This window comes from Sander lucioperca, chromosome 13 (genome assembly GCF_008315115.2).
Source record: "Sander lucioperca isolate FBNREF2018 chromosome 13, SLUC_FBN_1.2, whole genome shotgun sequence".
Taxonomy (NCBI): Eukaryota; Metazoa; Chordata; class Actinopteri; order Perciformes; family Percidae; genus Sander; species Sander lucioperca.
Window position 1 is genome coordinate 6258330 of NC_050185.1, and position 24192 is coordinate 6282521.

The 24192-nt window shown below is 38.7% G+C and overlaps 2 protein-coding genes across 3 annotated transcripts; one reads left to right on the forward strand and one right to left on the reverse strand.

Moving 5' to 3' along the window:
* Window positions 1–1121: 1121 nt before the first annotated feature.
* spns3 (spinster homolog 3 (Drosophila)) lies at window positions 1122–7908 on the reverse strand. 2 transcript variants are annotated; one of them, XM_031311065.2, is made up of 13 exons: window positions 7765–7908; window positions 6837–7067; window positions 6680–6745; window positions 6248–6384; window positions 5267–5418; window positions 4599–4665; window positions 4368–4510; window positions 3987–4139; window positions 3712–3901; window positions 3217–3282; window positions 2608–2706; window positions 2296–2467; window positions 1122–1602 (listed from the first exon to the last, which is right to left on the reverse strand). In XM_031311065.2, exons 2-13 carry the CDS (start codon window positions 7045–7047, stop codon window positions 1532–1534), a joined length of 1527 nt encoding a protein of 508 aa, XP_031166925.1. In that variant the 5' UTR covers window positions 7048–7067; window positions 7765–7908; the 3' UTR covers window positions 1122–1531. The 2 variants fall into 2 exon arrangements, with proteins under 2 accessions (XP_031166925.1, XP_031166926.1); XM_031311066.2 differs by having other exon boundaries at window positions 7769–7902.
* A 6050-nt stretch (window positions 7909–13958) lies between these two features.
* Window positions 13959–23646, forward strand: ube2g1a (ubiquitin-conjugating enzyme E2G 1a (UBC7 homolog, yeast)). The gene is made up of 6 exons (XM_031311009.2): window positions 13959–14212; window positions 17617–17719; window positions 18623–18720; window positions 20014–20192; window positions 20517–20636; window positions 22397–23646. Exons 1-5 carry the CDS (start codon window positions 14167–14169, stop codon window positions 20601–20603), a joined length of 513 nt encoding a protein of 170 aa, XP_031166869.1. The 5' UTR covers window positions 13959–14166; the 3' UTR covers window positions 20604–20636; window positions 22397–23646.
* Window positions 23647–24192: the final 546 nt, after the last annotated feature.

The window sequence follows — 24192 nt, forward strand, 5'->3', positions numbered from 1 at the left end:
TACAGAGGAATATTAAAGATGATAGTCAATCTGCATTATGTACTTGCTGCCTTGGCGGCTGCAAACATGAACATTTTTAGGGCAGTTCTTCTGGAGTTCCCACTGAACATCTGACAAACCTATTATAGCTCACCAATGGAAGTCAAGGGATCCTCGTGATTGCATGTTTTACAGAAGTGCAACTGTGCCATCTAGTGGACACACTAAAAAAAACTAAAGAGATAGAACACGCTATAGATGCTTGTTTTTGTTACATTACTGTAACAAACACTCCCTCCTTTCCTACAGTGCATTGACAACAATGGAAGATCCACTGAAATGGGTAGTGAAAGTGGAATTATGAGATGGATTTCCAGCAACTGTTAAAATATATACAGAGAGATCCTCCCTCTTTAACTCCATTTTCTGCATATGTTGTGTTCCAGCCCGAGGCCCCTCTGGCCCTCATTAGGAGGCAGCAGCTGCATGCTGGCTGGGACAATCATAGATGGAGGGGTTAATCTGATCTGATCCTCAATATGGATACTTGGGCAGATTCAGCTTATTCTGCCCAGGTTTTATAGACTAGAACGAGATGAAGATGGCTAATACGATATAAACTGACCACATGAGTGTACAGTAGATGGTTGTCAGCAAAATTCAGGAACATCATTAAGAAAATAAAAAGAAGTGGATGATAGTTATACACAACTAAACACAGCCATTTTCAAATCCTGGTGTCAGCAAAACAATGGTCTTACCGTAAGGCGGTTAATTCTTCATGAATTAACTTACGCTTACTAGTAGATTTGGATTGTTGAGAGTTTGATTACATTTACCAGTGACATCAAAGTTTAGAAATAAAAATAGTAGAATATCTACTTCAAAATGTTAGATAGATCAGTTTAAAAACGGGTTTGCAGCAGGTTCCTGTTCTGCATATTCAGATAGACAGATAGATAGATAGATAGATAGATTGATTGATTGATTGATAGCTAGATAGATAGATAATAGATAGATAGATAGATAGATAGATAGATAGATAGATAGACAGACAGAAAGACAGACAGACAGACAGACAGATAGATAGATAGATAGAGAACAGTAGAGTTTTCCAAGGTTAGAAGGAGGGGATTGCCCAGTAACAGTTTTATTTGCAAATTTATTGAAAAATGAAACATTTCAATTAAGAAAATATACTGTAAGCATGTACTTTTCAAGTATACTACAGTGTCCCTGAATGGGAAGTCATATTGTACTAATACTGTAACAGATAGGTAAGCAAGTTCAGATTTTTCTTTTAAGTTGGTCTAAGCTTTAGCTTTTGGGCTATACAAATTAAGTTGACATGACTTGAGCCTGGGTGAACAGACAAGCATTTAAAAAAGTCATTTGATGGTCTTACAGTGTGAATTAACAAGTTTTCTCTGCATCTGTCATCAGTGTGTGTCTGTGAAGGGACGGACATGGATATTTTGTCAACACCAGTAGTTTTTAACTTAACTTCAAATATTTACAGATACATTAATGGCATGGTTGCTTTTGTCCAGCTTTACTTAATGCCCTCAGTGCTCAGTTCCATTGCGGGCTCAGACGCAGGACCCTGCTGTGGTGAGGGGCTTACTGGAGAAAAAACACACACACACACACACACACACACACACACACACACACAAACAAATGTTTAAAACATTGACTTACTTACTTACTTACGTACTTTAAAAATAAAGTATGAAGCACTCATTAGAATGATATTAGGTGACCAGGTATATGTATACACACACACACACACAGTCGACCATGTTAGGAGAGAACTAGCTCATATCTGCTAAGGTGATGCCAACAGAGTTGTCCTGTCGGTGCAGCTGCCTCACACACCAATTACCAATCCAACAGAATGGAGAGAATGTTAACTCAGATCCAAACTTGGCCCATCTCTGCCTCAGAGTTGCCAGAAGAACTACACTGCCAGTGTGTTACTGGGGCATGTGTAGGGAGAATTTGCTCTTAACTGCATAAGGAGGGGTGCTATTTTGTAGTAAGTGAGTTGAATAGTGAGAGTGCTATTGTTCAGGAAGGGCTCTCCAGCATCTGTGACACTGACATTAATTAAGCAAACACAATGGTTAGGACTGCCAGTGTGTCATCCACACAAAACTCCTGCACAGAAATACAATTCTCAGAATTTCTTAATTTTAACATGCAACCACAGCTGGAAAGAGCAAAAGAATGTGCAGAGATGCTCTGTTTGAGCCATGGTTCTACTGTACATCATTTATAAAGAATAAAAGGACAGTAACTATCCATTTACAGTACCTTCAACAATTTGCGCAGCTGCCTTCCTGTCTTCAGCAATGTAGAGGGAGGTAATAAAGAAAAACAGTCCACCCAGGATCCCAACAAATGGGCAGACCAAAAGGCTGTACTTCAGACTGAGGAAGCTCCATTCATGTGTTGCAGATCTAGATTTGCGTATAGCATCAGAGATCTACTGGCACAGGTGTGAAGACAGCTCAATGATACACAGAAAAAGTGGTTTACTCAAGCTCGTAGAGGTTCTATTGATGAAACACTATGGTCAAAAGGAAGTTGACAGTGTGAACATTATTCAGTAACAGTATTTCTCACCGCTCCTACTAGGTAAGGACTCCCGGCATCACCCAGAAGATGAAGGACTGAAATCTGGAGAGCCTCAGCTGTGGACCTTCTGGTTGGTACGACAACATACTGAAGTAAAACATAACACAAGCAACCAGTTAGCTTCAAATTTCATATTTTGATTCTCTCTCACACACACACACACACACACACACACACACACACACACACACACACACACACACACACACACATACACAGGTTTGTGGCACTATCTTTGTGGGGACCCGTCATTGACATAATGCATTCCCTAGCCCCTTACCCTAACCTTAACCATCACAACTAAATGCCTAACCTTAACCCTTACCCTCACCCTAACCATAACCTAATTCTAACCCTAATCCTAAAACCAAGTCTTAACCCTCAAACAGTCCTTTAAACTTGTGGGGTCCAGCATTTTGGCCCCACAAAGCTGTTGGGACCCCACAAGTATACTGGACTCTCGGACACATATGGACTCTCTGGTTGTTTTTTTTAAACAAGCGCCCACACACACACTCACACACACACACACACACACACACACATACACACTCACACACACACACACACACACACACACACACAATTCAAACTCACCAGCAGTATATCAGCCAAGACAGCCCAGTTTAGTGATATCAATAATTCACCAATGAAAATGAATACCTGAAATGAGACATTTAAAACACAGAGTAATAAGCAACTAATCAATTGATAAATTAATTAATTATTCAATAATCACTTTAGGAGTAAACTGCTATTCGGTGCAACAGTCAGAGGCTTCCCCTCAGTTAACGGATCACCAAAGTTATTTATTTTGAGGGGGCATGAGTGTGTGTACTAAATTGCATGGCAATCCACCCAATAGTTTTCAAGACATTTCTCTAAAAACTCAAAATGTAAACCTCTTAATTGTGCTAGAGCTAAAGTAAGGGGATTTATTCAAAGTAAGTCACTATAGGAGTCTGGACAAAATTGTATGGCAATCCATCCAAAAGTTGTTGAAATATATCAGTCTGGAGTAAAGGACTGCCATACATACAAATGTATCATTTAGCTAGTGGACAGCAGTAAAGACACAAATTCATCTCTTACGTAAGTGGCGGGAATGCTTGCTGACGCCACAAAGATGGTGATAAAGAGGCAGGGAGCCGATCCCAGCAGGCCTATTGCGCAGATGAGTGGATCGGCATTTGGGACCTTGTCCCTAAACCTTCTAGATAAACCACTGCCGAGACACGCTCCCACAATGCCCGTCACCACCGTCACAGCACCGAAGATATAACTGTACAGGAAGCAGAGGCACACAGCTTTGTTAAAACTCTGTATCGATTTTGAAAGACATGAGGTGAATGAAGGGTGATGCTGACCTGTCTATGGGGTTGCAGGGCTCTTGGACGCACGGCTCTCGGATTCCCTGACTGACCTGAGCTCTGGACAGAAACGTAGGCATCCAGAAAGCCAGGGCTCCGGTGAGGAAGGCTGTAGCCGTCACTCCCAGTGATGACCACACATAACTTTTACTAGGGTCAAAGTAACAAAAAAAAAAAAAAAGGAGATTAGTAAATATGACTCAAAATCATATCTCTGTAAACTTTGAGGACTGATACAAAGTTTAATTAGCCTGACCAGTAAATCTAAATGTTTTTTGTTTATGATACATCATTATCTGATTTTTTCATACTCTCAATCAATATCTGTATTGGCCCCAACAATCCCGTATTAGCCAGGTATTAGTTTCCATGTCCTACTTTTTCAGAAGATATTTGACATCCTCCTTGTAAGAGCTCTGTTCTGTAACTCCCTCTCCGTGGGTTTCTGCAGCACCTCTGGGTGGGTTAGGGCATAAGAAGACCAGCAAGAAAAGTCCCACGACACCCAAGATGGGAGTGATCTGATAACAGAAAGAAACTTGTAACATCTATCACTCTGTATCTATATGAGTGCTCAGCTAACATGACTGGTGATGGAACTGTTCTCACCCTGAGAGCCCAGCGCCAGTCTCCTGTCAGATTAGCAACCCCTGCCCCTGTAATGTATCCAAGACCACTGAAAACACAGAATGGTAAAACCAATTAAGTATTTATAATGACATAAACAAGATTAGCAATAGGGTACACCTGTCCTGTGGTATTTACAGAAAAAAAAATTCTCTTTGCATGTTGATTTTACTTTGTTGGCCATGATTTGACTTGCAGAGTGAGACATGATTTTGTTGTCATGCTTTGTTATCTCTGCATAGTAAAGCATTTCAAAGCCCATATTGTCCTTTCAAGTTGTTGATGTCCAGTTGAATGTCCTACATTGAACCTGGAAGCTCCAAAATCTGAGACGTTGACAGGACAAAGCCGCAAAAATTCCCATAATCCTTTTCACAATAACATGGTTGTTTATTGTTCACCTTTCTCATTAGATTTCCCAGCAGCATTGTTTGTAAATGAAATGCTGTTCAGTTGACCCTCAAATCTCAAATGCTGGAGTTTCTTGCCAGCAGTGAATGCACCATTCATGTTGTGTCCGAACAGTCCATGCTTTCAATTGCATTCCCGCACAGCAGGACATGATCTTAAGCTAATGGATTAAAATACGCAACAACTAACAGAAAAATGAAAACAGACAGTTGTGGACTTAGATTTTGTTTGTTTCTGACCTTCCAACAGGGATAAAGAGGTAGAAGACACAGATCATGGCGCTCCGTTGATTCCCAACAAAGAGGTCACCAATGATTGTGGGAGCAATGGTGGAGTAGCTGGCCTCACCTATCCCGACCATGGCTCGCAACAGCATCAGAAGCCAGAAGTACTAAAGAAATCAAGACAGCAGCATACTGTAGAAGCAGTTCAACCCTTCAGTCCCAAATATCAAAAAGATCCTCTTACAGTTTAACGTACACCATTCTTATTTCTCTATGATACTTATTTTTCTCTGTTACTTAATGTTTAGATCCATGTTCTGTGTTGACTCATGTAATATTTCAACACAGTAATATTTGTACATGAGATTTGCACGTTTGCAGTGAAGGACCCCTAACTCCAGACTGAAGAAGTTTCATTAGACATTGACGACTTACACAGAAACATTTATTGAAGCTCGATCGAGGAGAATAGGGATAAGCAGTACATGTCAACCACAGTGTAGTGCCTGCCAGTGTAATGCCATCCATCTCTGAAGGTTACTTCCTGTTATTTAACCGTGGGCCCTAATCAGGAAACCATGATTACCCTAAGTTAACCTACGTCATGTTGTATGTCCCTCAGATCACATGAAGTACATTCTACGTGGAGATAGTCTGTCCAGGACAAAGGACAGGATATCTGGGTGTCCAGGGGGACGAGGAGTCAGCACAGCTTTTATCACGACTTGTCATCCCAGAAGTTAGTAAGAAGGAAAATTCTTTCACATTTGTAGCCTGAGGGATAAGTTCCCTGGACCACCAACTTCTCATCTAATACTTCATGCACTGATATTCAGGGACATTTGTTTACACTTGAGGAGTAAGGGCATGATGTGATCAAACGGTAGAGGAAGAACAACTAACTACTAGCAGCAGGAAGTGACATCTTGGGTTCCTTTTGCTTCTCATTTATTGTTTCGTGCTAAGTGTATGTGAACACATATATTTCTCACTTACTGACGCAGTGACAAAAGAGCTGCCGACTGCAGTCACAAGCCACACACCCAAACCACCAATCATGATGTATTTTCGGTTGTAGCGGTCCCCCAAGTAACCAAAGAGAGGGGCCAAAAGCAAGAAACTGCAGATGAAAACTGTCAAGAGAATTAATAAGAATTAATAATTCTGTATAATGAAAAGCACATTGACTCATTTACAATTAATGAAGGAAACCCACACTTGTGAAACTTTTCAAAATAAACATGTGTGTGTGCGTGTTTGTGTGTGTGTAATGTTATATCTGTCTTGCAATAACCAACAGTGCTCTGCAGTTCACTTGCAGCACATGTTGCATAACTGCATCTTTAGTAATGAAGGTAAAATGGGAACCTTCCAAATATGTGTGTATGTGTATGTGTATGTGTATGAGTGTTTTCAGCATCATCATACCTGTCTGTATAAGTGCAGCTGTGCTGTCACTTATAGTAAAGAACTTCTGAATGTTGGGAAGGACACCTATATGACAATAAAAACAATTCATGAGTAAGCGCACAAAATTAGACGCAGTGAATAGTGTTTGTGGAAAGACACAGCGCTGTCACCTGACCTGCTATTGTGTACCGTTCTGTGTAGTTGAGCAAGTTGACGTAGCAAAGCACAGCTACAGCTATATAGGCGCGTCTAGGTGATATGGCTGGTTTCTCCTTTTCCTCTGCCTTTGGTGTAAGTGATGAAAGGCTGTTCACAAAAGAGCCATAATGTATACCGGAGCTGGAGCCCAGGCTCCTTCTAGGGATCGGTCTGTCCTTTGGCTCCATCGTGAGCAGCACTTTTCCCCCTGGAAATGGAAAATAGGTTACCTAGATTTAGAGAAATCATTTACCCTCTGCATTCTCTCCAAATATGATAATGTTGTAGTGTGTGTGCACAGTAGTTTGGAAACAAGTCTTACTAGACAACTCAATAAAGCTGTGACAGGACGGAATTATGCTCTTTTTAGGATCCGTGTGCCCCACAAGCAATCCAGTTTAGGGGAAATTAGTTAATGTGGCTTGTGGAAACACTTAAGAAATAGTCCTTATGACACATACGGCAATTACACAACTGTGTAAGAACAAAGCTTTGCAATGGTGTCAAAATGTCAGAGAAAGGAGAAGAAGGGTTTTCAGTTAGTTCAGTTCAGTCATTACAGTTCTCAACACCATAAAACAATATGATTATGGAATGAGTTCAGACTTCAGAGCTCATTATATACCGAAAGACTATGAGTGTACAATGTAAAATCCTGTATAAAACTACTGTATAAAAGTATGCATAGGTTAGATCAAAAAGCAACAAGACGAGAAATGTAAAAGACAAAATATTGTAAATAAAAGCATTTTAGCGAATATATTCAAATGTGGTGTGAAAAGCCCTGATGCGTTCTACCCCGGTTAGAATTGCAGAGAGTGCAACGTCAACAATGACACTATTGTGCATAAAATACTTTCTGTAAACAACATAGTGGAATACACCAATACCAAAAATAGACTTGCCTACTTGTTGAAGATGTCTCGTTTATGTTATTTTTCTCAATTCATTCCATACTTGCAGTTGTTAGAGGAAGGTGTCGCTCCCAGTGTGCCTGTGTGTGAGACTTGAAGAAGGCCTCAGCTCTAACATGCCTCAAGAGATATTAAGTTAGTGAAGGGACCAGCCCACTCTGGGTTGGTCATATGCTTTCACACAGATCTTCACTGTGATGCAATGCTGAAAACAAGCCACATACAGTACGTTCATCGTATCTATTGTTTTGCTTTTTTCATTCTTTTTTTTATAAAAAGCAGGATAATGTTAAATAGCATTATATGCTACAGGCCTGATGAGTTTAACAGCTTTATACACACAGCTCACACAACAGAAGGTAGAAGATAGTGCATGTGGGTGTCAGCGATAGACGCATATGTTATGACTTTTAAGCAATGGCTAAGAGTTCTGTGGTTGAAGCAGGAAATGTTTATATATTTGGATTGTTAAACGAGACATACTGTCTCCGATACAGGATGTCAGTCCAAATTTGTCTTATTGGGGAACAGATAATTAAAAGATGCAACGCATTCTACCCAAAATAACTTGTGACTTCTACTTTTAAAATGGTTGTCATCAAAGACTAAGAAGTGTGTGCCAAAATACATTTGAATTTTCTAATAACATGGAGGATGGGACATTTTATTTGGAATATCCCATTAGAGAAACCAAGAAAACGTATGTCTTTATGTCTCAGCAAAACTGTGGGTAGAAACCTAATCAGCTGTTTAATTGGTAACACTGCCCTGGTAATTTATGTTCGGTTTCATATTGCATTCCTATGTATAAAAATAATGTAGACATATTAAAATGCTGAATAGCCTTCACAAGTGAAGTTGTGACTGTAAAAATGGATCATTTGTACCTTCTCATCCATGGAAAATTATTGAATGTTCAGTACAGATTATGAAGGGATTTTAAACTGTGATATGAATCATTTATGTCTACACTTGCACTAAAAGGCACACAAACTGATCAGCGATCATTCCTTACAGTTCATTTTTTTTTTTCTTTTTTTTTTTTTTACTTGCATCCTCATAAACTTACACCAAAACAAAATTCCTCTTCCACTATTCACATGAATTCAAGACTCATTTTTGAACAACTGAGCCAGATTTGTTATACTGAACTATAACTATTGCCAACATGTCTTTCACCATTTTCAGCTTGCCAAAGTGATCTTCAGAACAGTTGGGTACCTGTGAGATAGTGTAGTTTCAAATCTTTAACAGCACATTGGGAAATAAATGCCTCTGTTTTCTCAAGAACTGACCCCCAAAATTGACGTTTTTATCTAGAGAATTACTAAGACACATAATGTGAATGTCTCAAGGTGGCCCTCTGAACGTAGAGGGGAAAAAAACAACTCATGGCCATAAAACCTAAACTCTACTACTTAACTCATATTAACTTCTCTTTTCTTCTTCTCCTTTTGGTAGCATTGCTCTCTTTGATCAGCCTATGTTTAGCCTGTGTGTGTGTGTGTGTGTGTGTGTGTGTGTGTGTGTGTGTGTGTTTCATAACTAGCATGCACTAGGGCCCATCATAACAGCGTGCACTGGGGCCCGTCATAACTACCTTACACCACTGCTGCACTGTGTCAGTTATTTCAGTTGCTTTCTCATTTTACTAGATCAAACATAACAGACTTCATGGCACCAGAGACACATACAGCCACAGGCACCATCCACCTCCAACACAGCTGCGTGTGTGATCACTGCTCGACAATAATTTGCAATCCCAAGATACCAATGGACTTCCTCCTTTTTCCTATTAACACAAGTGTGAGATCATATCTCACCTTCAGATGAAGAAGTAACCAGTGAGAACATGGCAGTTAAGAGATGAAAAGAAAAATGTGAGCAAAGAAAATGAAATTACCCAAACAATTGTTGTGTATTAAATGACACTATGCATTTGAATGTTGTTTTATTTATTATATTTTCTGCTTTTCAACTTTCATTAGTATTGTGATCCTCCCAGTGTTGGTATTATTAGTAGTAGTATTTAAGGAATGTAGTAAAGGTAATGTAAGTACAACCAAACTTTTGATATCATTTTGTTGAGGGCTGTTAGGCTGACAGTTGTCGCCATCTAGTGTCTAACTGTGAGCATTACAGTCAACACTAAGCTCCAGTATCAAACCGGTTTGATGAAGCTGATCATTTACAAAGAGAGATGCAGAGTTGTATGATTGTGTATGACTAACAAGGCCTTCAGAGTGAGTGCATCGCAGCGAATAAAGCAAGCAAATGCTATAGCTACACATTATGTAGGCCTATCCTTTGTCCAAGACAGGCCCTACCCTAATTCTCCACACAAATCTGATTCATATGAGAACCATTTACCCCAACTAATAGGCATGGCTATGCATGTAGGCAATGACCAGTCAAAACATCATCAGTTGTCCGAACTTCTTGATTCTTTTCATGTTCTAGGCCTACTGAAAAAGGATCCATTGTTATCTCAAAGAGGTCCAATGTGTGACGGATCTTTGTCTAACCTGGCAAGAAACATGGATCTCATTCATTTTTTTTTCATTTTAACACACAAAGGGACTACATTATTTGCCCCAAGAAATGCCATGAAACTATTTATAAACCGGGTGGCTCAAATCAAGCAATCTGATTGGTTCATAGCCATGATATATAACCAACGGCTATGACGTTTAATTGCTTTGCACATAAGTATCACGTGACGAACTGATAACTGGTGCCACAGAGGGGAGCTGTTCATCCGCACACACTGCCATATACAGAGCGGCTATAAATCAGCAAGGTATCCCTTCAAGTATATGCTATATTCAGAATATTTTCACTGCTTTACCTTGCCGTTAGACTGCCCTTTCCGACGGGGAACTGAAGCCGTTATCTAACGTTACTCTTATCAAAACCACCAGACTCCATTGACAAAAACAGTAATTTTACCTCCAGAAAACGGGAGTTGCTATTCTACTAGCACTGCCTCGATTGGCTGGTTTACTGCTGCCTCGCTCGGTTGGTTAGTTAGTTAGTTAGTTAGTTAGTTAGTGTTAATATGTGCCTTTCTTTAAAGTTAGCCCTATGCATTAGCCTGAGCAAAACAAATAGTCAGTGCTATAGCTGCTAGTGTAGGGCAGGCTAACCTTACCTGCTCTGCCTTCCATAGACCACCTCCTATGTGCAGCCAGCCAGCCAGCCATCCCAGGAGGGCCTATTTAATTGTTAACATGATTATTTAATAATAAAAATCTATTTAAATTGGAATGTGACTATAACTTTTATATTGCCATAACATTACTTTTTACTAAAGCCTGGCAAGGACTACAAATTATTAACGGTACAGGTTATAAACCTAAAATGCACACCATGAATGAAGCTAATATTTCTGTCTTTGCCAATGATTTGAACTGCTTCGGCTATATTGTAAATTTGACACTGCTGATTACGCACCGCAGCAGGCTGCTGCAGCAAAAAAAGTGACAAGCTTTCCAGTTAGTGGCATCAGGGTGAACCTTTATGACATTTGATGTGTAAGGGCTTGCAGTCATGTGCTGATTCTTTTGCATGCCTCTCTTTCTAAAGGCTGTTTCAACGCTCACTGGACACAGGGGCAATCCCTGACCAGTGGAAGCTGTCTCTGATTGTTGTGCCCAAAAACAGTATAGGCCCGAAGAGATGAATCACCGGCGGCCAGTTGCCCTAACAGCAGTACCAATTGCTTAGAGAAGATAGCCTTCAAATATCTCCTCACTGGGGTCTCACCATTCTTGGATCCTCATCAGTGTATACCAGCCAACGCAGGAGGGTGAGGACGCACAACAGTAGGCCTATATATGAACACCTTGAACAACCTCATAGTCTTGTGAAGATTGTGTGACTCAACAGACTGGTGAAGAAGGGTTAGCTCTGTTCTGGTCTGCCCTCTGGACACCATAGAGGAGGTGGGGGAGAGGAGGATGTTAGCCAGGCTGGCATCAATCATGGGCAACACCTCTCACCCCCCCCCCCCAACATGAGACTGTGAGTTCCCTGAGCAGCTCCTTCAGCAGCAGACTGCTGCACCCTCGGTGCAAGAAGGAGTGCTACCACAGATCCTTCATTCCAGCAGCAGTCAGACTCTTTAATACAACATCATAATGTAGCACTGCTAGCTGTTTCTGTAATATGAGCCATCACTGGACAATATTCTACACTATGCTTTATTATTGATTACTCTGTATCACCTCCATCTGTGCAATATGTCATCTCTATTCATTCGCACCTTACTCATCTGTACATCTGTGTTTATATACTGTCTGTTTATATAAGGTTGTTCATTGTGTAAATACTTTATTTTATTACTATTATTATAACTAATTATATTCTATTTTTCCATTTCCTATAGTTTATGTATATTTGTTCTCCTATGTCTAATTAATGTGTATATGTGTTATCCTAAAGTGTGTACATTTTTCTTTTTTAGCTGCTGTAGCACAGGAATTTCCCCAGTGTGGGATTAATAAAGTCTATCTTATCTTATCTTATCTTGATTTTAGCAGTGTGTTTAACACCATCTGCTGGTGGGCCAGCTGATCTCAGTAGGGGTGGGAATCCCCAGAGGCCTCACAATACGATATCCCGATACTTATGTCACAATGCGTTATTATTTCGATTTTAAACATATTGCAATATTCTGTGATATATTGCAATTTATTACCTTTTTCCCAATTTCAAATGATGTCCCCAAAAGGAAACTTTGTCAACATCTGTTTTATCTAAAAAGATACATTTCTCTGTTTGTTCATCTCACTTCAATTTTATTGCTGCAAAATGGGATTGTCAAGCAGACAGACTGACCAACACATATATAATAAAAGATTGATACTTGGTGTCTGTATCGATACAGTATTGTCACAGAAAATATCGTGATACTATGCTGTATCGATTTTTTCCCCCACCCCTAGATCTCAGGGTTACTCCCAGGCTCATTCTATGGATCAATGATTGAATCATACCCAGCAGGTTCAATTTAACAAAGCTATTTCCTCCCCTATGTCTATAAATACAGGGCCCCCGCAAGGCTGTGTTTTGTCTCCCAATGAATGTCGAGCATCAGTCTCCACTCCCACCTTTTCTAAGTATGCATATGATATATCATATGCATACTTGCCTTGATGGGGGTCCTTAAGCATGACAACTCATCACTGGGTGGTTTAAAGAAAGAGGTACTTAATTAAATGGTGTTTTGACAATTTCATGGAGGTCAATGTGACTAAAACCAGGGAAATGGCCATAGACTTTAGATGTAGGAGAAATCCCTCTCATCAAGGTTAACAATGTCAATAATTGTTCACAGGAAAGAACAACATATTGACGTTCACAAGTTAGGCGGTCTTTATTTGATTTTACTTTATTGTTTTATTTGTAAGGGATATGATTGTTGCAACAAATCTAAAAGATGATTGAATTCGAAGAAATATCCAGGGCCCAGTTTTTCAAAAGTAATCCAGTGGGATTTAGGATCACGGATTGGATCAAATCTTGGAAATGTTTTTTTTAAAAGCAAAAGAGGGATTCCGAACAACGTCAGATCATGTAATCCGATTTTACATTTGATCTGGATCAAACCTGCCCTTTAGGATTATCCTGATCCCATCAGAAGGGTGGATTCAGTTGTGATTTTTCAAACCATAAAAAATCAGAGAGGTGAAGTGAATTATCATAAAATAAAGGTTTACTGATGATATATACATTTCTTCATATTTGAAGCATATATGAAGCATGTCACATCTAATGAGATATGGACTATTGGATAGTATTGTTTTTGTTTTGCTATTTAACATTATAACAAAATAAGGAATGTAAAATGTTTCTGTTTATTACAGTGGGTCTGTTTCTTAAAATTAAAACAAACAATGGCTATTTGTGGCCACCAGTATTGTGCCTACCTGTTGTTCTTTGCTAAGCCAGTAGGCTACACTGTTGGTTCCATTTGATTTAAGGCTCTGGTAAACAGGATTTGGTAATCCTGAAATTTGGTATTTGGATCACAGTGATCCAACCCAATGTTCCTTTAAAAAACTGGCATAAAAGTAAAATGGATCAGGTGATCCTGGATAGCAAAACATGAGTTTTCCAAATCCGGATAAATTTGATCCAGATTACATTTTTTTGAAAAACTGTGCCCAGAAGATGGCAGTAATCCAACAATCAGGATGCCGGCTGCTGTAAAATCACAACGACGACGAAGAAGAACCAGCAGCCGTAGCAGGAGAAGGTGACGAAGAAGAAGAATGACGAGAATGCTAAACGGAAAATAGAGGGGACGAAGTACAGTTTGTCGAACGAGAAATTAAGGCTGTTACCTCAAAATATTACAATTGAACATATCTGCATTGCATTTGCTAAACTATGACAGAGCCTCAGTCAGTGCTGTTACTCAGGAGACAGCTTGCAGGTAATTGAAATTGGTGTTAACTGATGCTGGCTGCCTAACGTTAGCTAACGATGGCACTTGAGCGAACGCTGCCGTTAGCTGTGATTCAAACTGTTATTGGACACTAAAACGTTACTGTCCCTGTGTTAAGGTTATAGCAGTAAATGTCGACAGACACATTCCTCTCGAGATTTAAACGACTTGACAATCAAACGCCTCCAGTGTGTTGGGAGAACAGCTCGTTTAGATGTGTTTTTCGACGCTCCATTCTGATTTCAGTTGAAAGCCGCTGTCAGAAGTCCCAGCGACTTTCTATATTAGCCTAACGTTAGCCTCCAGCTGGCTCGACTGAGTCGGTGTGTGTGTGTGTGTTTACATATATTTTAATCGGCATAACAAGTGACGTTTTCCATTTTTAGACATGGTGTTTACTAGTTATGTGATCAACGTGGTGTGTATTATTTATGCACATATCTACGTTTCACTAACTAGTTGACCCAGATTTTCTTGCTAACCACATTGAATTATTAACATATTTAGCCAGCTCGCTACATCTCTATGCTACAGTTAGCTAGCGGCTGTCACTGTTGTTAGCCTCAACACTTTAAGCTAACAAACTAATGTTAATATCGCATTATCTCTAACGTTATTCGCTATTTTTGCAGAGTCAGCTCGAATTAAATTTAGCAACCCTAATATTAGCATCTCTCCGAAAGCAGTGAGTCGAATACATATCATGTGACGTTTGAGTTTGTAACGTTAGCACCACTGTTGGCTACATTTCAGGTTTCAGTTAAGATTGTATTTTCCACAAGCAGGCTTTCAGGGATATAATGTGCTCCTTTGTAGTGTTCCAGCTATTCTGTTTACAGTGATGGGGAATTTATATTTTTGAGTGGGATTTGATTGAAATGAGGTAACGTTAATGTCATACGTTTAAGTTGCCTTCTAATACAAACGGGGATATGTTGCAGAGGCTGTTGAAGTAATCAAGCAATAACCTCAAAGTGTCAGACTTCACTCGTAACACAGAGGCAGCTATTTTAAAACGTGACTGTAAAGTTAGTGTGCCAAATAACTGGGAAATTATACATATCTAGAAAGCACTCATAGAGCATACTGTACCTCTCCCAATGATTGCCAACAAACAAATAATAAAACATGTTTTGAAGTTAAACATCTTCTTCTCAATCTAGATCTGCATCAAAAACTACCATGAGATACAGATTCTTTGACAATTAATACCCTAATCCAGTTAATGTATTATTGCGCAAAATTTCAAATTAAATCCGACTCATGACCATTGAGCTATGGCCATATAAATTGCAGCTGCAGTGCCAACTGTTGGTGAAATCCCCCAAAAGGAGGATCATTTTGAGTCAATATGTGCATGTGATCGACATTTGATTACAGTTGATCATGTCAATGTTCAATAATTATGGGGAATTGGCATTTTCTTTAAGAAAAATGAATGACTTTTTTGGTGTCTAAAAATGTTGCATACCAAATTTGATGAAATGTGGTGACAAAAGTTTCTTAAAGTGACAGAAAATGTGTGTAGGGGGATGTGGAGGGGGCCTATATTGCATGTGTGTTAGTAAAATTCCGTTGTTTTCTTTTATGCCTAACTGTTCAGAAATTATGAGTAAAACATAAAGTTCTTTTAAATGGCCTCATACAAGCATTATCTACCCAAAATGAATCAGTTCATCCTAGACCTATTGTGTAACATTCAACTACATTTTATAGAAGTGTTTGAGATGTCATGGTAACCAACAGATGGGCAAATGGGACCAAGGGGTGGTGATGGCGCAGTGGATATGACACATTCCTTTGGTGTGGGAGACCCGGGTTCAGTTCCCACTGTGATACATCAACTAATGTGTCCCTGAGCAAGACACTTAACCCCTATATATGTCATATACTCTGGAGCACAGAGGTGTGTGACCTCTGACATATATACAGTCATGTGAAAGAAATTAGGACACCGATGCTAAAGTTGACTAAAAAGAGGAATAAAAAAAATCATTATTTGGAAATTGATCTTAATGCCTTAATTAAAAAAATGAGGAAAAATCCAACCTTTAAGGACACCATTTTCTTTGTGAATGAATAATGTATTGTAAATAAATAAATGTTCTTCCTTAAAATACAGGGGGCATAAGTATACACACCCCTATGTTAAATTCCCATAGAGGCAGGCAGATTTTGATTTTTAAAGGCCAGTTATTTCATGGATCCAGGATACTATGCATCCTGATAAAGTTCCCTTGGCCTTTGGAATTAAAATAGCCCCACATCATCACATACCCTTCACCATACCTAGAGATTGGCATGGGGTACTTTCATAAAATCATCTGTCAATGCAAATCAAACCAGCTATTAGGCTAACTGAAATAAAACCATGCCAATCTCTAGGTATGGTGAAGGGTATGTGATGATGTGGGGCTACTTTAATTCCAAAGTCCAAGGGAACTTTATCAGGATGTATAGTATCCTGGATCCATGAAATAACTGGCCTTTAAAAATCAAAATCAGCCTGCCTCTATGGGAATTTAACATAGGGATGTACTTACTTATGCCCTCTGTATTTTAAGGAAGAACATTTATTTATTTACGATACATTATTCATTCACAAAGAAAATTGGTGTCCTTAAAGATTGGATTTTTCCTCATTTTTTTTAATTAAGGCATTAAGATCAATTTCCTAAAGATGATTTTTTTATTCCTCTTTTTAGTCAACTTTAGCATGGTTGTTCCAATTTGTTAAAAAAAAAAGTAATTGTGTGCACATCCCACCTTCTGGCAGGTGCAGGACAAATTAAAGTACTAAAAGCTCCCAATTTGTTCACATGACTGTAGCAATTGTAAGTCACTTTGGATAAAAGCGTCAGCTAAGTGACATGTAATGTAAAAATCAGAACCTCTTTGGTAGCAGTGCAAAACTTACACAGGGTTTCCAACTATCACATCAGAGTGACTTTCACTCTCAGCATTTTGCCGGAAACCACCACAAACGGACCTTTCACATTATTTATTATCATTAACATTATTATTTCATGATTTTGGGCATAATCAGTGTTCTTTATTAGTGGTTATGGTTTAGTATTTGATTCTTTAATCGATAATGCAAGTTGAAATCTTGCTGTAAAGTTAGGAGTTGCAAAGTGCGGTATATATCTGGAGATTATCCAGTAAATGTGAGAGTATGAGTTGGCTCTGGACTATTAGGGTGGTGTGCGGTTTCAGCAACATGCTGCTTCTTATATTCACCCCCCAAGCAAGGCCTCCTAAGACAAGACTTATCTTGTCGTCTCAGTAGTCTTCAGAAAAGCCCAACATCAGTCTAGTAAACGTACTGTAGGCACTATGATATGAGCCAATGGCTACTGACTTTGGTTTTTGGCATTTGTTTTTCTATCTAGAGCTGAACAAAAACCCAGTGGAAGGATTCTCAGCAGGCCTTATCGAGGACAACGATCTCTACAGATGGGAAGTCCTCATCATCGGGCCTCCAGACACACTGTAGTAAGTCTATCACTAGCCCCTTTTACACAGCCTGTTCAGGATGGGACAAAGCAGCTTTCCGATTAGCCAAAGTTACTAATAACTTACAGAAACATTGCGTACAATAGTCCACCTTCTGTTCCACTCGCTCTCTCAAAACACAAATGTGCGGGTGCTGCAGCGCCAAGACCGTGTGTGTCCTTCTCTCTACTGAAAATGATGCTACTGTAATGCATAAAGTTGGCCTTTAGTGGGTCCGGTCTGGTTCGTGTGGTTGAATAACGGTGCGGATGGGCTCACACACACTAGCAGGGTTCATACGTTTAGAAAAAACCTGGAAAAGTTTTGGAATTTGAAAAATGCAAATTCCAGGCCTGGAAAGGTTTTGGAAACCAAAAAAGACCCAGAAAGTTTTGGAAAAGTCATGGATTTTTTTTTTTAACACAGCATAATAATATGTGATTAATAAATGTATTTTCACGTTGTCTTAACCTCAACGTTCTATTCGGGGCGTGATATTACGAATCCCACTATGAACAAAAAGTCATGAAAACGTCATGGAAAAGTATTGGTTAAAATGCGTATGAACCCTGCACTAGGTGGCAACGCTGTTGTGTTACACACATATAACACGTCACACCTCTTTTGCTCCTGGAATGCCGGCATGCTATGTGAATTCACACACTGGGGCAGCGTTATGCTGCCTTTGCTTGGTTCTGTGTGAATAAACAGAGCCGGCAGAATGGTAGACTTTCATTGCGGCGCTATTGTGGAATCTCTCTTTGAAAGGGTCCTATACATAGTATATAGTAGGAGAGATGTATTCTTATGTTCTTATTGCCTCTATTGCTTTGGATGTTTTGAAACTTGTACAACATTCTCCTATTATTATATTAATTTTTGTCTTTTTTTTTTTGTTCACAGTGAAGGTGGTGTGTTTAAAGCTCATCTGACATTTCCCAAAGACTACCCTCTCAGGCCACCTAAAATGAAATTTATCACAGATATTTGGCACCCTAATGGTAGGTACATGTGTAGCTCACTGTGAAGGATATTTGCCTTTGTTTGTAGTAAAGTGGAGGTTACATCTCTCTCAAAGATATAAATATATCCTTGTGTTCTATTTTAGAAATCTTGAGGATTTTCCCTTTTGTGATGTGTTAATAACAATAAATATTCCCATACAATTAATTAAATGAGAGTTCAACTTAAAGCACATTACATGCCTGTTCATTGCATTAGTTCATAATCTTCAGCTTTCTTTTTTCAAATTAAAGTAACAGTCGGAGGAATACATTTCAGCAGCAATGTCAGTAAGAGTCTACCAGAGCCACTTCAAACAGTTGTTATAACAGATACTGTTGTTATACTGAAATGAGTAGCTTAAATTGAGTAGCTTAAGGTTTGATATCAATTATATTTTAATCACTATTCCTTATAAAATAGTAATGTGTTACAGGTTGTGTTATAGTATGTTTACTAGGGGTGCACGATTCCGAAAATGTCACGATTTGATATCGATTTTTAGGCCCACGATTCTATTCAAAATCGATTCTCGATTCAAAAAACGATTTGCAGTATGTAAATGTAGTTACTTTTTCCATGTGATTGCAGTAGACATACAATAAAAAAAAAATTTAAAAAATGAATATGATTTTGAATTGGTAGAGCTTGAAATTCAAATATGAATTGATTTTTTTGCACACCCCTAATGTTTACTATTAAATGCATTTGACCATTATTAATGTAGCATCAACAGCACTATGAAAAAGAGTGCACCCTTTGCGTTTTTGCACATGTTGAATTTAAAATAGAATTTTCTGAATTTGTGTTATACTGCGATGCTAATGCTATTTTCCTTTTCTTCTTTTTTAAGCTTTATGAAGTTAATACAATTCAAATAAATTACGTTATGCAGAAATGGACTTAAAACAAGAATCTAGATGTCCATCCAGTGCCTTAGTGGTAGGACTTAAAAATAGCTGTTCACTCCCTGTTGCAGAACTTGATTAGCTTTGCAAGGAAGAATGGGAAGGAATTGGACTGTTAAGGTGTGCCATGTTGATAGACCTATCCACATACTGTAGACTCAAGGCTGTAACTGCTAACAAAGGTGCCTCTGCTGAAGATTGACTCATAGTGAAGGCAGATATTTTTCATCGGCACTGTCTATAAACATTATCATTATTCAGTTTGTTAGCTGATTGGCTAAATGTCATTCATATAAATAAATGCGTATTAATACATAGACATTGTTATAACAAGGCATCTTCTGCTTCATAAATTATATTATACATGGTTTTTTTTTCTTCCAGTTGACAGGAATGGAGATGTATGTATTTCTATTTTGCACGAGCCTGGGGAGGACAAGTACGGCTATGAGAAACCTGAAGAGCGCTGGCTGCCTATCCACACAGTGGAAACCATCATGATTAGTGTTATCTCTATGCTGGCAGACCCAAATGGTGACTCACCAGCCAATGTGGATGCTGCAGTAAGTTTCTTTGTTGAAAAATGTTGATTATAAATGGTATCTGAATCAAACAAATGTGCTTTTCTTTTCAAAACAAAAAACTATTTAATGGTCATCTCATCCCTTAATGTTTGTCCTTTTCAAACCACAACATTCTGTAACATCCACGAATTAGCTCATTGGTGTTTTGGATGGCATTACATAGTACACGTATGACAAAATACACGAGTAATAAATGAACAAATTAATTCTAATTTTGAATAAGTATAGGAAATTTTAATGATGAAATTGAAGAAATATCAAAATGAATCAACTCCATTGTCTTTTACCTTTTTTCGTCTGCAGAAAGAGTGGAGGGAGGACAGACACGGCGCATTCAAAAGGAAAGTTGCCCGTTGTGTACGAAAAAGCCAAGAGACTGCGTTTGAGTGATATTTGGCAAGGATCTAGCTTCATGTTTTCAGGGCAAGTATTCTTGACTTTAACCCTTTTAAAACCTTCGGTTCACCAATCACAACCAACTTCAGCTGATCAAAGATGGCTGCCTGTTGCATCGGGTACATTTCAATAAAAATGTCTTGTAGTTCAAAACCCCCCTTTGTTGCCACGTTTATTTGGTACACCTCGCTAAAACTAATACAACAATCCTGTTGAGTCAACGTTATGGCCATTTTGGAGGAAGTTTGTGTAGTAGTGCTGTTGAATTGTATTGCATCATACAGAGTGATGACTCTGTTATTTAGCCTGCCTTCATTAATATAAATGGGATGGACAAAATAATGGAAATACCTCTCTGTATAACACAATACAGTTAGACGGCACCAAAAAACGATAGGGTTGAATCAACAGCTGTCTAAAACAAGCAAAAACATACCATTATAAGTTCCATTCAATCTGAATGCAGTCCTGCAATCAGTCCTATAAAGGTAGCATTGATTGCCGGACTGCTATATACTGCATTGGATTTAGCTAGGGTACCAAACTCCGATACTTGTAGGCACCACCCAAATTGCCTCCATAGTAAAGAGTATCGAAAAATGCGTTGTCATTCAATACTAAATTTGAAGTACCTTAAGGAGTAAATCTCGTCAGCGTCAGTCAGACAATAAGCAAGCAGCATGCTCTTACCAAGATCTAATAATGCTTGTGATTGGCTGCTAATGTTGCACGTTGTAGATGCATGCAGGAAAAACACTTGTTACACACAGAGACGGGGCTCACGTGTTTGTGGGTTGTATTTTGAGAGGCTTGATTACTGTGTGTGTGTGTGTGTGTGTGTGTGTGTGTGTGTGAAGAAGCTGAAAAAAAAAAAAAAAAGGATTTGTACAGTGATGTAATTTATTTTTGTTAAAATGGATTTTATAAAATTGGTGTCGAAAAAAAGGATCATTCAGAAACAGCTAGCGAATTCAAGGTATCGAACATTTTTTAACAATACCCAGCCCTAGGTGTGCCTAATAAACCGTGTTATTGTTCCAATGTTATTGAATTGTTGCGCATAAAGATTTATTACCAGTGTTGTAAACTTAAATCTACTCCTTCTGCCTCTCTTGCACCATTAACTAATATTGCAATTACCATTAAGTTCAGTTAACACTTCTTTTGCACTGTTTTAAAGGGGAACTATGCAGGTTTTTTAGCTTAATTTACCTTAACTGAACAGCTTCAGAGTCATTGGAATGGTTATATGACTTTTTTTCGGGTTGAATGGTGGTCGTCTTCCCCCTAGCGTCTGTGAGCGGAAAAAACACCCTCGCAACTTTTGGCCGGCTGTTAGCGATGGAGTTTTTCACACTATCGTCATGGCTGAACCGGCAAAAAAAACACTGTACTGTAGATTTTCTATGGCTGTTAATGGAATGGGGATCAATTTTAACACTACTACGACCACATACAAACCAATCCTTTATGTTTCTGTTTGTTTTATGTTATGTCAAGTAAGTTAGGTGATATTTACTTGATTAATTGTGTGACAGTGTAACTGGCCAGTCTTGTATCAGTTAAAGTAGTCGTTTTACACTGTGTCTTCTGACCCCATGGTGCAACTCAGCACGTGTCAGACCGACTAGATTAAAAGTAACTGAGTATGGACATATTGCAGATCTTTTGCCGCCTTTTTGATCATTTAATATTTGTGCCGGTTTGTTCATGTTATGGCTTGTGTGATTGGTCTAGGTGCTTCATAACAATTTTGTTTCGGTTATTTCTTGTGTGCTTTTCCACAGGTCTCCAATTGAAAATCAACATGGCACTGTTTACCTGCACTCTTCCACCCTGTCGCCAGGCTAGTCCTCCTTTTGTTTTGGCGCAAACAGACTGGCTACTGTAGGCTGCAATAGAACATAACAGTGACTACCAAGGCTGACAGAAAAAAAAACGCCAAGCAAGTGCCAACTCAAAAAAACAACAACAAAACCCAGAAGATGATAAAAACATTTTTCAAGTCTATGAACTGCTTCAACATTCAGGAAGATATTGTAAAGACATGTATATAGCACAGACTAAACCGGATAATATATAAGCTCCCCTTCCATCCATCAAGACACTTAGACCAAATGAATAGCGCTGGTTGAGATAGATTCTGTGTCCATTTTTCCTCTCTCAACTCCAGCATGCATTAGTTCTCTTTAGATTGTTTGAACAGGTCTTAAATATAAAGAGAATTGTGATGCTGTTGGAGGAAAGTCACCTGTGAAGAGCTTGATTGGTTCAAGCCAGATGAATGACATGACTGATGGAGGGAATACCGCCATATTAGAATACGCAGCTGTTCTCTCAAAACTCAACTTCATATATGTACCTGTATGATTTAGTTTTTCTTTATACATTATAAGTCTTAACCATCCTGCTCACTCCAACGAAGAAAGGCAACATACCCCTTCATATGTGTGCATGCTCAATTTTGTTAATCTTTTTTCAAAAGTGCCTCCTAATAAAATGCTTGGCCACTTCACCCTGCATTGAACAAGTGTTAAAAAATGTTGAAAAAAAGGAGAAATTGTGTACCACCTATGTATTTAATAGCCAGTACACAGGGAATCTGTATAATTAGCGTATTACAACAATTTGGTGTAGCAATAACGCCCCTTGTATGAAGTGTACACATGTTAAGTTTTGATATCCTGATACAATTTCAGGTCCTCTTCTCCAATAATCTGTTATTTTAGCAGCCTCTCTTTTCTGTGTTGTCTTCGGTAGGAATTGCTATGCATGCTTTATTGTACTTTTTTATTTTTTTTTTGCTGAATGTTTCTGGGATTTTGTTTGCGAATGTTTGAGTGTTTGTGTATACAGTATGTGTGCCCATTTTGTTTTGTCGTTTTCCCCCTGATCCACAATCTCACAATTATTCTGCTCACTGAACTATGGCAGTTTTGCCTAATGTACAAAGACAAAAATACTGATGTATATTTTTCATGTTATGAAACCTGTCACCTGTAGTGAGTTCTTCTAAAATATTACTTTTTTTTCAATATTTACTCGCGTATTTAATTCAGGTGTGTTTTGGATACAACCTTAATTACATATTGCTCACGGTAGAGACAACAGAAACCTTTCATGTACACAAAGTGTTTTCATTGCACACGGCACCTGGTTTATTTCCCAGTACGAGTTTAAACTTTACCGCCATCATCTGTTTTCTCAGCAAGATCACTCTTCAAATCATATATTTTGATATAGTATAATATTCTTTACATAAAGAGTTTATCATTGTTTTAGGGCAGTGTTTCCTAAACTTTTTACAGTCCCATACCACTTCAGACTTTAAACGTACCCCTCACCCCCTCTCTCTTGTATGAATTATTTTTCCCCCACGTACTCCCTACTTCACTTTACCCCCATTTGGGAACCAATGATTTAGGGGATTTTGCCAAGAGCATGTAGTCTGCCTTGCTAATCAACTGTTTTCAGTCACTAAATGAATCCAGTGTCGCTGATGGCAAACCACACAGCCAAATATTTGAATTATCAGAGCTACTGTAACATTGTGGCAGGTTATAGGTGTGTAAACAGTTTTGCT

Coding starts and splice junctions, on each gene's coding strand:
- ube2g1a (XM_031311009.2), top strand. CDS start 14,167: ATGACAGAGCCTCAGTCAGTGCTGTTACTCAGGAGACAGCTTGCAG. Junction 17,720..18,622: donor GGGCCTCCAGACACACTGTA/GTAAGTCTATCA, acceptor TTTTGTTCACAG/TGAAGGTGGTGTGTTTAAAG. Junction 20,193..20,516: donor CAGCCAATGTGGATGCTGCA/GTAAGTTTCTTT, acceptor TTTCGTCTGCAG/AAAGAGTGGAGGGAGGACAG.
- spns3 (XM_031311065.2), bottom strand. CDS start 7,047: ATGGAGCCAAAGGACAGACCGATCCCTAGAAGGAGCCTGGGCTCCAGC. Junction 4,140..4,367: donor GTCAAATATCTTCTGAAAAA/GTAGGACATGGA, acceptor CTTTGACCCTAG/TAAAAGTTATGTGTGGTCAT. Junction 3,283..3,711: donor CAAGCATTCCCGCCACTTAC/GTAAGAGATGAA, acceptor GTCTCATTTCAG/GTATTCATTTTCATTGGTGA.